This window comes from Urocampus carinirostris, chromosome 9 (assembly GCF_059441175.1).
Source record: "Urocampus carinirostris isolate Australia breed hairy pipefish chromosome 9, RoL_Ucar_1.0, whole genome shotgun sequence".
NCBI classification, from domain to species: Eukaryota; Metazoa; Chordata; class Actinopteri; order Syngnathiformes; family Syngnathidae; genus Urocampus; species Urocampus carinirostris.
Window position 1 is genome coordinate 27,205,279 of NC_142357.1, and position 15,520 is coordinate 27,220,798.

General features: G+C 39.1%; 1 protein-coding gene across 1 annotated transcript; it reads left to right on the plus strand.

Annotated features, from left to right (window-relative positions):
* The first annotated feature begins 1,338 nt into the window (after positions 1-1,338).
* Positions 1,339-13,608, plus strand: LOC148359964 (regulator of cell cycle RGCC). The gene is made up of 5 exons (XM_088343412.1): positions 1,339-1,487; positions 3,478-3,642; positions 7,144-7,224; positions 7,722-7,784; positions 11,039-13,608. Exons 1-5 carry the CDS (start codon positions 1,466-1,468, stop codon positions 11,044-11,046), a joined length of 339 nt encoding a protein of 112 aa, XP_088199538.1. The 5' UTR covers positions 1,339-1,465; the 3' UTR covers positions 11,047-13,608.
* Positions 13,609-15,520: the final 1,912 nt, after the last annotated feature.

The following is a 15,520-nucleotide window of genomic DNA, read 5'->3' on the forward strand; positions in this document are numbered from 1 at the left end:
GTGGGACAGTTTTTGGGATCAATCTGTTGTTACTTTAAGTATAAGAAAATGTTACTTCATTAGCAAGCTCGTCTTGAAACCGAGAGGTCGTAGGTTCCATTCCCGGCTCCGCCGAGTTAAATGTCGAAGTGGCCTCGGGCAAGACACTGAATGCCTAATGCCCCCGATGAGCAGGTTAGGCACCTTGCATAGCTGTTACCATTAAAAAAAAATTCATGTGTTTTTTTTTTAAACGCTCTTAGTATAAACTAATGTACCAATATGTATGATTGCGAAGTATCAAATGTTGACTTTTCAGTGGAGTACATTCTCATTCAAATTTCTGCAATTGTTGTTAGCCCAGAAAATCATTGGATGCTCTCTGCCCAGTCAGGAGACCATTCCTGGCTTGTACTACCGCAGCATAGCCAACAGCATTGTTAGATACTGAATTTTCCATGACCAACACCTCTTTGACCTGCAGAACGTATAGGCCCTTTAAAACAGACTGGCAGACAGTTTCTTCCCCAGAGCCATCACCACCCCAAAAGAGCACAAGACTGAAAAATTGAGTTTTCATACCTTATTTCAATTACTTATTTAAGAAATATGTTCATGTTGAATTTCATTGCACTACTATTTTATTGCATGATAGTCCTGATGGAACAACTTAGGTCAGTCTCCAAGCAGTAACTTTTAGATACGTTTGTTTCTTTTTCTTAAGATTTTTTTAATCTCATTTCTATCTTTTTTTTCTTCTATTGGATTTTTGCTCACCAGGGTTACAAACACTAAATAATTTCAGTTTGGACGATAATATTACAGTATCCAATGAGTCAATATAACGTAAAAAAAACCCCAACCTAATACACCCACAACAACAACAAAAATAAATAAGAAAAAAACAAAACAAAGAAGCAACAGTACCCCGACAGTCCGAAAAAGAGCAAATAGAGTGAATCCTCTTCCTTTTTAAAGTCTTTGTGAAATGTTTATCCTGGAGTGCAATGTCTAATCTCATTGCAAACATTTTCTGCTACAGTGTCATGAATTACAATAAAGACAACTGTAATTTAGCATTTGTTTTAAAATTTAGCCATTTCTTAGAGAACTTTGTGTATTAATCTGTTTGTTTTGCATGCAACAAACTCGATAGAATCACAATACCTAATATAGAGTCGTAGGGATGAATAGTTGAGGAATTTTATTGTCTGACCTCCCCTACGTAAGAGAAGGGAGGAATTCCTTCACAAGAATTTAAAAGGAAAAAACAGGCCTCAACTAAGTTACGCAATAGCCCCTTCCTGTTAGTCCGTCTCATTTTCTCCCCCTCAACTTTCCACTTACAGTAGAAGTCAAGTTTTCCTGCATGTGTCTGGCCCCTCCCTATCCTCTCCACCTCTCAGCTGTATAAGAACTCCATTCAGCTGCGGCCAGCCTAAAACGGTCCTCATCCCTTGCAGTCTGCTCTTCTATTTGCGCCACCATGTCCTCAGGAATGACTTCAGGTGAGTCCGACACCTCTCAGAACCATTAGTTTTCAAGTGGGGCGCTGATGGGGATCAGATAGCCATTTAAGAGGCGGCCCGGCGTCGATAGAAGTGTTCTCACAGAGGCTGTGAGCTATTTTTGATTTTTTTTTTAAACCTATTCCTTGCCCCGTCGCATTGTATTTAAGATTCCCTTTCGTTTCATGCCCTCCTAGCGTTTTTTTACAAAAGATTTCTCATATTTTGTTTTCACCTTTCGTTTTTATTTGTGCCACAGTACCAAATGTCTCCACATATAGAAATTCATTCATCACTGTTTTACCTTATAATGCATTACCTGTAAGGCGTCGTACTATCTAGAAAAGAGATCTATATCAAATATATTATTATTATTATAATTACCATATTTTCCAAACTATGAGACGCACCTCAAGAACCCAAATTGGACAGAAATTTAAAGTTACGCCTTAGAGCCCTGTGCGCCTTATATACCGCAAAATATGAAAGATAAGCCTGATAATGCATCCAGTAACTACTAGAGGCTTTACCGTATAGTTCTGCATTTGTGCAATGATTGATCAATTCATAGCCATGGCTGACCTAAATCGTAAAACATGGTGTCAAAAGGAATTTGAACCCGAGTAGGGCCGGCAAGAGCGCCGGCACTTTACTTTTCTACCACCAGTGGTACAGATTACATACAAAAAACCATTTCAGTTTATCTGATGATCACACTCTTTACTCAAGGTGCCAGGAACACGTAATTGCATAGTGCATTGTGTTCTGCATTCTGAAAGGTTAAACAGTCTATTAACAAAATAGTCTACAGGCTTTTTCATATATATTTGTATACATATTGAACCACAAAATGATTGACACACAGGTAGAGAATTGGTGAGAGTGTTTAATCTCAGAATGCAGAACAAAATGCACGACGCAAATCAGTATTTTTGGCACTGTGAGTAAAATAGTGTAATAATGAGGTTAAATTGAATGCCTTTTTGTGCGTCATCTGTTGGTCTAATGATCAAGAGTTGGTGCTCTCTTTGCAGTGACACGAGTTCAATTCCCATAGAGGTGGGCGATACTGGGAATTTTTGTATTTATCCGGTCCAAGTGAATACACAGTAGGACCAATCGATGCCGATACGTTTTGTTCTGAAATGTCATTGACATTGGATGATTGAACGCATCCCCTTCAGTTACTTTATGATTACGATAAATACAGTTCCAACAATTATAGGCACTAAAAACTTCTGGTACGTTGCAAACTTTCTTACAGCTGTTTCAGACCAAAAGCCGAGAGATTCAAAAAGTCAGAAATGAAAATAAAGCGTCAATTGTCTTTCATTGGCTCTGTTGCCATACTGACAACGAATGTTTTTGTTAAGGAACAGTAAGACATTTACATTTTTGTTCACAGCTTTTGGCTCTCTGCAAGGTGAGCTTTTTTCACGTGTTTATGTAAATATGTGGTGTTGCTGCCATAGAAGCACAGCACTTTGTCATACAAATTAAGCTTGGCATTGTCATTTTCTGTAATTTAAAAAAGATCACACTGCGCTGGGCTTCCCGTTTCCATATGTCATTTTTTAGCTTCTGATAGTGGTTTGGCCCTCCCTTATGCCTGCCAGGCAGGATGCAGCAGCAGGCCAGGTACGGAGAGGTGCTAAAAGTGTGCCTGCCAGTCACTACTCAGACATAAACTTTGAGGTTGTCCGATGCCGCTGGGTGCGAGATAATGCCTGCAATATTTACATAGAAAAGTGACGTTTAGAATATCTATCCGATCCAAGTACCTGCTTGGTATCGATAATGTTGACATTTGGATCCATCCGTTCACCCCTCGCATACAATGTTTTGCGATTATGATTAGTGACACTTATCGACCGATCAGTCATTTGCACCGTAAGTATATACGGTTATACACAAATAAATACAGTGTAATCTCATGTTCCATTAGTAGTATCCACAAAGTTTAATAATCCAAATGACGTTTTCCATGCAGACTTGGAATTGGAACTGCAAGATCTGCTGCAGGAGTTCCAGGATGTGGTAATGGAGCTACAGGCCCCCCCTCAAAGCTGCCGGCTGGCCTACCAGCATATACTGACAGAGGCCAAAAGCCGCGTGGCGCCAGGGGAGGACAGCGGCGTCGACGATTCAGACTACAGTAAGAAAAATTGCAGAGCCCGAATCTACTTTGTTAATGATTCGGCCAAGCGTTTGCTCTGTCAACGTGAAGTGAATAAACAGCGCCAAAGAAAAGCTCTTTGCTTTGGATAATGAAAAAGCCTCATATAGCGTTTGGGCTTTATTTATTCCGCCGTGATGGAATTGTGACCATCAGAAGACAAAAATAACAAGAGTGCCTTTTTTGCTCCCTCATGATTGTCACTGAATGTGATTTTTAGGCCCTGGGGTCTTACAAAAAAGGAATTGGATAAAAAAACAAAACAAAAACCTTGGGAGTTGCTTGACTAATTTGCATTCATTTCGCAGCCTGTGGCTCTTCACCTGTGCCAAATTGTTTTGTTTAGCTTTTTATTTGGCGACCACAATATTAAGTACATTTGAATTATCTACTACAATGCATTCCTTGGACGCTTTGGAAGTTGTTTAAAAAATGTCAATTAATTCAAAAATTAACCAGTTTATCGGTTTAATAAATAGTATTAATTTGAATAAAAAAAAAAAACGGCCCAAGCTGTTGGTAAATTATCATTTTGGGTAAAGTAATTTACTGGAAAGAGTCAGAACCCCATTCATCTTTAAAATATTTATTTTTGGTAAAATCCTTAAAACGGTTAATGGTAAAAATAAGATTAAATTGATCATTATTTATTTATCTTTTATTACTGCAAAATAAAATTGGTCACCCTTTACTGTCAAGAAGCAGAAATCCGAATGATTTGCTGGAATTTCAATCAAGAAGATTTATAAAAATATTTGGCGATTAACATTATCAATTCATTGTCTGTCGATAAATCAATTAATTGTGCTAATCTGCTGTACAACGATGTAATTTTATCATGGTTTTCAACTCAACTGGAACAAGGCACCAAATCTTTGTCTGATACCGATTTGATTATTGACCCGCTGAAATTGATAGATTTTTATAAAATGGTGTAACACAGAAGCTGCAGTTATACGTTGATCCATGCACCTACTTGCATCCAGAGTTGGTAGTGGTGTGTACAAAACGCAATTTCGCAATGCATCTCTAAAGGGACATTGCACATCATTTAGCGCCTCCTAGTGTTAAAGAAAACTTCAAAAAATATGTATTTATTTGAATTAGTTCATGTATTTTTCCTTATATCATATAAACATGCGTAGGTCAAGAAATATGTACCTTTTTAACATATTCAACACAGAATATATCTACATAGTCTTTTACTTTTTGTTTATGCATTTTTTTAAATTGTTTCATGTTTTATACTAATTTTATAAACACTGTACTCCAGGGTTGCAAAGAAAATTCCATGGGCATTTTATGGTAATGACAAAAAGACAATCTTGAATCTTGAATGAGGCTCACCTCGAGGGAGCTGACACGGTTCTCCCCAATCTTGCTGCTCAGGGTAACTCCAAATAACAAAAAGCTTCTGATTGGCTGGGCAAAACATTGACAAAATGGTGCAGTTTGGTAAATTTGAGTCACTGTAGTTTGTATTCTTCTGTGTGCTGCTTCGTAACACTAATTTTCGGTTGCACTGCAGAAGACAGCAACATCTAATAATCAAGTATGGCACAGTCTTCCTTTAGGTGACTTATAGTACATTAAGAAAACTAAGAAGATTAAGTCATGCTTTCTTTCATAACTTTCATTTCCACGATAGTTGTAAATCCCAATTTTGGAGCATTTGATAATCCATCTATCTAAGCCAGTGGTTCCCATAATGGGCGGGACCCCCCCTACTGGGCAGTGGAAATATCTGGGGGAGCGGGGAGGAAGAAAGGCAGTCCAAAGTTTGAACGTTTGTTTGACGATTTGTACACAACACGTTAGGGCTGCACGATTAACCGAAATCGAATTGACATCACGATGTTATGTAGTGCGGTTGTGAAACCGCAAAGCACTACGTTTTTTTTCAAGGTTTTGATGTGAGTGATGGAGTTTTGGCCAACCACGATTGTTACTGTTCGAGTTTTAAAAGCACCGACCAATCAGAGGCAAGTTTTAATAATGGCACAAACTAATAAACGCGAATCAAAGTTTGCAAGCACTAAACTATGCCACACCCACCGTGTGAGCTCATTGAGTGTCATGGCGGACTCTGTAAACATAGTCCCAGGGTCAACAAACAAGACGGAAACAAAGCTTGCACCGACGAATGGCGGTACATCACTTGTTTGGACCTATTTTGGTTTTGACAAAGCGGACGTGGAACAGAAGAAAACGCCCGTTGCAGAATTTGCTTTTGCGTAGTCGCTAGGTCCAGAGGAAACGCAAGTCATTTGTACCAGCACCTTAAAAATGATCACATATCAAAATACACGGCATGTCAAAAATGATTACAAGTAAAAGACGAAGAAAGTGCATCTGCAAAAGAACTAAGTTGTAAATAAACCTCCATCAAAGCAGCATTTGCGACCTTCACGCCGTTCGAAAAAGTTTCGCAAAGGCACAAAGAAATGACCAATGCTGTGACTCTAGCTAAAAAATGTCTAATTGTGTCCAACCCCAAAACTGCATTATTGATTAGATTTAACACTTTTTATTAATGCAATTTAATAAGTGAATTCACTGGGGATCCAAGGGGGCGCCAGCCTGCAAAGGTTTGGGAACCATTGATCTAAGTTTTCTAAAATTAAACCACTAATCCCGGTTTTTGTGAAATGAAAATGAAATGATCTGCATTTATATAGCGCTTTTCAAGTCAATGACATCCCAAAGCGCTTTACATTGTGCTTCACATTTCCCAATAGCGGCCGTGATCTGTGCAGCCATGTAAGGCGCTAACCTGCTTATTGGGGGTAATTGGGGGTTCAATGTCTTACCCAAGGACACTTCGACATGTAATACGGACAAGCCGGGATTCGAACTGGGATCCCTTTATCCTAAAACGATCGTTTTACCTCCTGAGCTACTGCCGCCCCCGTCTTTTTGGACGTGAATTATGTAATCAATATATAAACCTGACCTTTTTTTCTACTTTTAGTCAGAAAAATCATTTTTCACTTTAAAATTCTTAGTACGTAGATCATATTACTCATTTCCATCTGATTACATTTTTGTCTCATAAACAATTATCTAAATCTATCCAAACTACTTTAGAAATCCCGATTTGTTTGTGTTTGCATTTAACCTATAGGCTCCGAAACGGCTGAACCGATTTTTGTGAAAATGTTCACAATTGTACTTTAGGCTTCCGCAAGTGTCTTTTGCTAAGTTTCGTGTCAAGGCAACGCCATTAAATACCAACAAAATCGGAAAACATCTTTAATGGGGTCTGTTTTCGAATGCCCTTTGGTGGCTAAACTGCAGCTTCCGACCACTGACCACTTCAAGAAGCCCAATCCAATGTGCGCGCGAAACCAACATGCAATTGTTTATTATGCACACGTTTCAATGCCGGGCTGTTCTGCTCGAATATAGATAATATAGATTATGTACCCAGCTGACGACCTTGTCATTGTCGCTCACGAACCTCTCCTCCCTCCATCCTAGGTAGCGAAGCGTCCCTCGGCAACAGTTTAAACGCCAGCGAGGAGGAGCTGCACACGGCGGGATTGACGTCACCGCCAAAAGGTATCGGAAACCCCTTTGGCTTGCGCATATCTCCGTTCTTATCGTGCTCGTTCTCGCCATGATCGCTATCACGGCGGTCGCACAAAAGCTGGCTTTTGTTTTTCGACAATACTGCCTGCAGGGCCTTTTTTGTCTGTGTCCTTTGCATTGGTGAAAATGCAGTTTTGTTTGGCCGCGTACGCGCTTTTACATATCAATGGTGACAAACAAGGGTGACCCCGAGGGGCCGCTTCAGAAAAGTTACGCAGACGGATCCCTGCGGGAGACTGTGAGCTGTCAAGTTTTTGGGATGAACTTTAGCTCAGTTTGTTAGTAAAAAAAGAATAGAAAACCATATTTTCCTTGTCTAAAAACAGTTCATCTGATATTCTGTTACTTCACAGCAGTTGTTCCAATGGAAATACCAAAGACATTCACAGCGCTTGGAAAATCTTTCCGTCGCTCTGTTTTATTTATTTATTTTTTTAAATATTTTTTTCTCTGTCCTCTTTTTGCAGCCAAGCTGGGAGACACAAGGGAACTGGAGAGCTTTATTGATGTGTTGGACCGGGAACTCGCTGGTGTGTATGTAGTTAAGAAAATTAGACTTTCTATCACTCAATCTTAGATTTTTTTTTCTTAACTGACACAGTTGCATACTACATACAGCCTGCCATTCTACTCTTTGGCATCACAGTGACGCCAAATTATGTGTGTATAAATTCTGCGCTAGCACTGTCACAAATTGCAGCTTACGTTGTGGTGAAATATCTCTTTAAAAAGAGATTTGGGCTTAATCTAATTTAGATTATGTTGAACATTTATGACCATGCAGCAAAATTTGAAGAGGTTAAACAAACCTGACTATGTAAAAAAAAATTACTGGGGAGAAAGGGGACATCTAATATATTACAAAGAAGAAAATCAAAGCGTTTGCTTTCTTTTACCTACATTGCATTAAACATTGTTTTTCCAATATAATGACAACACTAATCCTAAAATTGAACATAATGATCTGGTATTGGAAGAAGGCTTGCAAATATACACTTTTTTACGTATTAAAAAAAATAATACAAATCAATATATAATATTGTGATTCTTACAACAAAAATATAGAAATTTATGAAAATTATCTGCTGTATTACCAGTGTCTGAAACTCATGACAAAAAGTTACAGGACACCAGGGCAGACTACTCTGAAAAGTTGGCTTTCCAGGCAAAAAGTTGCCTGCCCCATTTTCCCAACTTGAAACACAATAAGACAACTAATCACAAAAAAACAATGTTGTTGTAAAGTATTAAGGATTGATAATCAGAATATATAACAGAACAACTCTTTAAAATTAAGTTTATTATAAATCTACTGATAACATTCATTGCATGTATATGACATCGCTGTTTTCCATCTGCCATCAGTATGTACCTGTATTTACTCATCTTCATTCGTGCAATGTTTGCGTTACGTCGTCTGCTACAAGCCACGTGAACTCCTCTTTCCACGATGCTTTTAGAACGTTTACGTTTTGTAGCGTTATGAATTTTGTTAGCTTGTTTTGAATCTTTCTTCTGGGACTGAGGTTTTGGGTTGATTCCTAACCACTTATTCATTTTTCTTGTGTTCTCTGTGCGTCTACTTTGGAAAATGATATGCAAATGCACAACCTTAGAACGCTTAGGAGAGTCCGGAAGCACGAAGTTATTTGATGCAGGCTTCTGATTGGCTGCTGAGTATTCAAATTAGCAAACAAACAGAAATTTCAAAACCGAACGAAGATTTCAAAATCGGAAAAAAGCAAACGTTTGATTTGGAAAAAAAACAACATTTTTTTTTCTTGAAAAAGTTGTCGGCCACCTGGGTGGAGACGTTTTGTAAGTTGTACGACCGATGTAAAAGATGCACGCCCTGGGCGTCCGGGCAGATGTTATTTCAGACACTGGTATTACACTATTTTGCTAATTATTTGTTTCTGTTTAAGAAGCAAAATAAGTAAAACATATAGTAAAATAAAGTTGTTTTACTGAGACACAATATATACATTTCGCATTTTATTTTTGCGGCATACCACATTCAAGATCCACAGTTAAAAAGGTTTTAATGCTGAAATTGGCTAAAACGTGTGCACATCAATAAATAAAACTTTGGGAAACACTCATATTACAGATACCAGCAGTGTCCTAACAATGAGCCACAGGCCATTTGTGGTATCTACCACGCTCATGGTGCAGAAAAATAAATAAAATTATCAACAAAACCTTCTGTTTTTTAGCTCTATCTCTGTACAAATATGATATTTAATAATTTACATTTACAGTAGTTCAGTAGTTTGACTTTCTGTCGGCTCGATATTACCATCACTAATTCTATTGTTTGAGACTAAGGTGTGTGCCATATCAGAATCATTGGTCCCACTATTGCCCTCTGCCTTTAGGCAAGATAATTGCGTGCCTCAATCTGCATCTGCAGACGCGTGGAACTGTAATACTTTACAGACTAATTGTATTACCGTATTTTCCGCACTATAAGGCGCACCTAAAAGCCTTTATTTTTTTCAAAAGCTGACCATGCGCCTTATAATACAGTGCGCCTTAGATATGGATCAATATTAAATCGCAAAGTCTTGCAACTAATGCAAGCAGCCGCCGACTAGATTTTCCCCCGAACGCGAAGTAGTCCGCGGTGTATGCTGGGATTTATATACCGGCGTTTCATTGGCTAATCAATGTGTCAATCATCATTTGAATCGATCACTATTGGCTAAAGTTAATCGGAGGTAAAGGGGGCGGATCCTTTTTATCATTTACGGGCTCGCATAGGCTAAAGGGGCAAAACAAAGCCTGCAATTGGCCGAAAAAGATGAATGTGAATAGCATGTTAGGTTGAGCTACGGCATAGAGGAAACGGTATTTTACTATTCTGTACTGTATTTGTAAATATTTTACTCTCCTGGATTTACTACACTCACGGATATAAGAGGACCATGGTTGCACATTATTATTGAACACAACGACTTCGGTGAGCTACTCCGGCTATATATTTTCCCAGTATCTTGTTTCAGACTGATCTCGATGTTTCTGTGATATCTATTTTTAAATTAAACTCAATTCCAAGTGTTTATTGTCATATGCACAGTAAAGTTGCGAGCGAAAAAGAAAATAGAAACTAAGGAATGGTTGACATTTCTTGAATCCCAAGACTTTAACCTTCCGAATGATATTTGGAACTTTGAGTGACATCGTACAGACACTGTTTCTGTACATGTCTGAGACACTTATTTGCTTCTTTGCAAGCTTTGGGAATGTTAAGGGGGTAATAAGTTTGACTGAACTCCTTGACTGTTTTGTCGACGTTCCCATTCTAGCGCCTTATAATCCGGTGCGCCTTATGTATGGAAAATATAAGACCAAAAACAATTTTTTCGGGGTGCGCCCTATAACCCGGTGCGCCTTATAGTGCGGAAAATACGGTAATCATATTCATAATGTGGAAATTCATAGATTTTGTGAAAGAGAATTCAAAAAAATGTAAAGTTAAATGACAAAGAGGTAAATAGGTTTAACCATTTGTTATATTTTTAGTTTGATAAGTCCATGATAAGAGGTGATGCACAGCTTCACCTGCCTTCGCTGACTGCATGTCACCGGATAGTGGGGCAATACCATTTAAAATCTTAAATTACAAGCTACTTTTTAACAATAAGCTGCTATATATCAGTTTGTCATTTTCTTTGTTTATCATTCATTTTCACAAAAAAATGACATCATTTTAACTTCACGCTTGTTTTTGTGACTTCGCACTCATCTCCTGATCTTCATCCTTGTCTTTTTACTACCACAGAGATGTGAAGAGCCCCGTGGAGAGGGGGAAGAAAACAGGCTGCCGGGTGTATTGGGCAACCAGAGCGAGCAGACGGGCAGCTCTTCATGAAAGCCTGTCGGAGGGAGGGAACCCTGCTTCCACCACTTTAAGGGAAAAGGTCATTTCATAAGCAAAGAAGAAGAAAAAAAGCCCCGCAACCACGTCGCGTCCTCGTCCACGAGATGGCGAGCCTGCGGCGGCGTCCTCAAGATGTGTGACGTACTCCCAAATCCAGATAAAACCTCCATCTGTTGGACAGAAGTGCGCCTGCAGTGCTGCGGTTATGTGTACGCCTCATTTGAAATTCCCAAAAGTACTAAACCGGGAACTTGCCCTTATTCCTCTGGCGTCCTTTTTCAAGGAGATTTGAATTTAACTTAAAGTTCTTGCCGCGTAATATCGAAAATGTCATCGGGATCAGTGTTTTTCAACCTAGTGTGCCATGAGACCTTGTCTAGGGTGCCGCAGGATATTGCACAATTTTATCTTTGCAAAAAAACCCATGCTGTCTTTCAGTGATCTTTCGAGTAATCGTAACGTTCATTCATATCACTGGGTAGCAGCAGATTATTTATTTTTTTATTTTTTATATGCATATATAATGTAGTACAGGGAAATCGATTTAAATATGTATTTTGTTTGATTAAGCTGTTTAAGAGTGTAAAGAAAAAAAAAAAAAAAGGAAAAATCTTACACTTTCCGTATTTGGCACACTACACGGCACACTTAAAAAAGAAAAATTGCCAGCAATTCCAAAAAAGCCTCATAATCCTGTGCACCTTATAAATTGGAAATACAGTAAATGATAATGAAAAATGCATAATCTGTCATGAACCGGAACAAGATCAGGACCCAAATGCGTGATGTTTCTCACACAAATCTTTTATGGCTAATGGGGAGTCATGCACGTAAGGCAGCAGTCTGGCGTGGAATGATAGGAAGCCAGAGGCCGACGAGATCGAAACCAATTGTCCGAGCAGATATCGGACAGATGGAGTCGATACCGGACAGGACAGACAGGATAGATATCAAAACAGGATATCGAAAATAAACAGGTCAAAATAGATGGGAACGAAACTGGGAACCGATATTAAATAACGGGCAGACAGGCTGATATCAAAACAGGATATTGAAATCAAACAGGACAAACTAGACGGGAACGAAACTGGAAACCGATATTAAACAGGACAAAATAAACGGGAACAAGACCGGACAGGAAATGCCAACAGGAAACAGGACCGAGTCAAAACCCAAATCTTGCGGGGCAGAGGTATCTTGACGGACTGACCAAGGTAGAGTGAGAGAACTGAGCTTAAATAGACGGAAAGCCAATCTGTCAACGAGCCGCAGCTGGCACCACATGGGCGGGGCCAATTGGGCCGCCATGGCATCCGTGACACAATCACAACGAAATGCTACTATGTATAATAATTATTTATGAATGAATACAGTTATTTTGAGTTGTGAAAGCAGATTTCTCAATATTTATGTTTTAAGAAATACATTTTTCAAAAAACATTCTGATGTTTTTAAAATGCAAACCTCTCTCTAACTGTAGTATTAATTGTAAGCGCCATATTTATGAAACAACTAGCCCACGGAGGAATATATTTTTTGTGTACTTTTTTTGTCCGGAAATACGGTAATTTTGCTGATCTAACCAACCTTCTTGTTGTGTTAGTAATTGGTACCAATAACCGTTGAATACATCGTTTTCTTATCTTTCAAAAAAAATAAACACAAAAAAGTTAGGAGGTAGTAAAGGTTCACTGGCAGATTTTTCAAGAATATTTTAAATATTAGAAATATTTGTCATTTTTCTAGAATAAAAACTCGATAAATATAACTCTAAACCCTTGAAAAACAGGTTTTAAATCTAGTAAAATCTGAAATTACAGCAAAATTATTCTCTAGAATCGATAATGTGTATTACCTGCTGACCCCAAAACAAACGTAATACTGTCCATTTGGGCAACATAATATTGTCTCATCTCATCTAATCTCATTAGCTGCACCGCTTATCCTCCGTAGGGTCGCGGGGGTGCTGGAGCCCATCCCAGCAATCATCTGGCAGTGGGCAGGGGACACCCTGAACTGGTTGCCAGCCAATCCTAGAGCACACGGGGACAGACAACTCACTCGCTCATTCACACCTAGGGCCAATTTTAACCGGCCAATCCACCTGAAATGCATGTCTTTGGAATGTGGGAGGAAACCGGAGTGCCCGGAGGACACCCACGCAAGCACGGGGAGAACATACAAACTCCGCACAGTAAGGCCGGTAGCTGGATTTGAACCAACGCAGGAGGTTCCCACCTCAGAACTGTGCCGCACACGCGCTAACCACTGTGCCGCCGTGCTGCCCACATAATATTGTAATATTTTAAATTTTTTTGAGCGTGTACCTCAAGATTTTTTAATCAAAATGTTTGCTTTGGCTCAAAGAAGGTTGGGAAACACTGATTTATATGATTTATTACTGTACAGTTCTTATTGTATCAAACGTGATGAATGCATGTATCGTATAAATAAAGCTCCATTTGGTAGCACTTTTTTGCCCTTTTGAGTTAATACAAGATTTCAATTTTTTAGCATTTTTCATTTTTAAAGGTTGACATTTAGCAGTTACGCTTTCAACACAACGCATACTCGATGCGCCTGCGATTGTTCTTTAGCGTACTCACTGTACCTTTCACTTCCTGCCTTTTACGCGCCGAGTTCATCTGGGAAGTCGCAAATTTAGCTCGGGCCGGCCTGCAGACTGCCCGAGGGCTGGGGAAGTGCGTCAACGGCTCCGCTGCGACAACAATGCACGAGAATGCAGTAGAATACAACTCTCCACAGTTATTTTCCTGCAAGCCCACGTAGGCCACGACCTTCGCTCCATCAATGGAGTGTTTGATATAGAACCTTTGGAGGACGAACAAAGGGACTAGAGTACAAAACTATTCAGACATACAGTATTGAAAAATATGGCACTCCAAGGTGAACACGTACTAAAGACTAAAGAGAAGTCAGGTCATGTTTATTTGTGTAGCTTTTAATCACATGGACTCTCAAAGGGCTGCACAGTCCACAAATTATTGCAAACTACAGACTATTATTACACCATTCCCTGATTTAAAACCTACATGAGGGCAAGGAAAAACTCAACATGAGGAAAATGAAGAAAGAGCAAACACTTTTTACAGGCTCAAGTATTTGGTTGACAAATAAAAGTACAGACACTCCCTACCTATGACCATTCGGCTTACGAAAAAGGTTAGATACGGACATTTTTTGGGGGATGTCGAAAGATATCCGGACATTGTTAGATTTTGTATTGTGTGCACCTTTTTCCGAGTACAGGACATTACCGTACTGCTTATTTCAGCCGCTATCAGCATGTGGTGCTGTGAGAGGTAACCCAGCATCCACCCCGAAGAAGAAATCCGCTTCCTCTTCCTTGTTCGTGTGTAAACATTCAATACTGTATCTCCAGCGCGCTCAAAACGTTTACATTTCTATTGTTTAATATTTTAAGCATCCATTCAATATGGTTGGTAAAAAGTGTAAAGAAGAGGCGAGCCGTTTCATTTGAAATGAAAGTGGAATAAGAAAGCTTGATCCGGTTGAGAAAATGGTCGGATCAGTTTTTTCGGCTTCTTTTTACCACGGAGGAAGAAGTAGCCTAACTCTTGAAGCCCATCTTCCACAAGTAACTTAAACTTAATTTTATTTATCTGTATAGAGCATATTATTTTATGAAATGTTTATTTTTTAGTAGAAAACCATACAGGTTAGTTATACAAGCCTTCAACATACTTATATAAACCGTAATCATAAACTTACGAACAAATTCAATTTACAAACGATCGTCCAAAACGTTCGTAAGTAGGGCAGCGTCTGTACTCTATAAAGGGTATTCATTTTATTTCCTTTTTTTTTTTACAGATAGCTACCGCGCCGTCAAATAACAATAAGTGGGAAAGACTGTTTAGTCAATCTGAATGCAGAACAGTGCATGATGCAAATCTGTGAAGTAGCAAACTTGTGTAAGTAAACGGCGTTCTAGTGAAGGACTATTGTAAATGTATTTTTACCCACATTACTGTAAATAAACCGGTGTTTTGAGAGCTATAACAAAATAGCATATGCTCTTTTGACAACTATCAAACAGCTCTGTTTTTTTGTAGATGGGGGTGCTGACTGGTGTTTAGATGTGTTATAACTTAAAACATGAAATGATGAAATGATCTGCATTTATATAGCGCTTTTCAAGTCAATGACTTCCCAAAGCGCTTTACATTGTGCTTCACATTTCCCAATAGCGGCCGTGATCTGTGCAGCCATGTAAGGCGCTAACCTGCTTATTGGGGATATTGGGGGTTCAGTGTCTTACCCAAGGACAATTTGGCATGTAACACGGACAAGCCGGGATTCGAACTGGGATCCCTTAATCCTAAAACGATCGCTCTACCT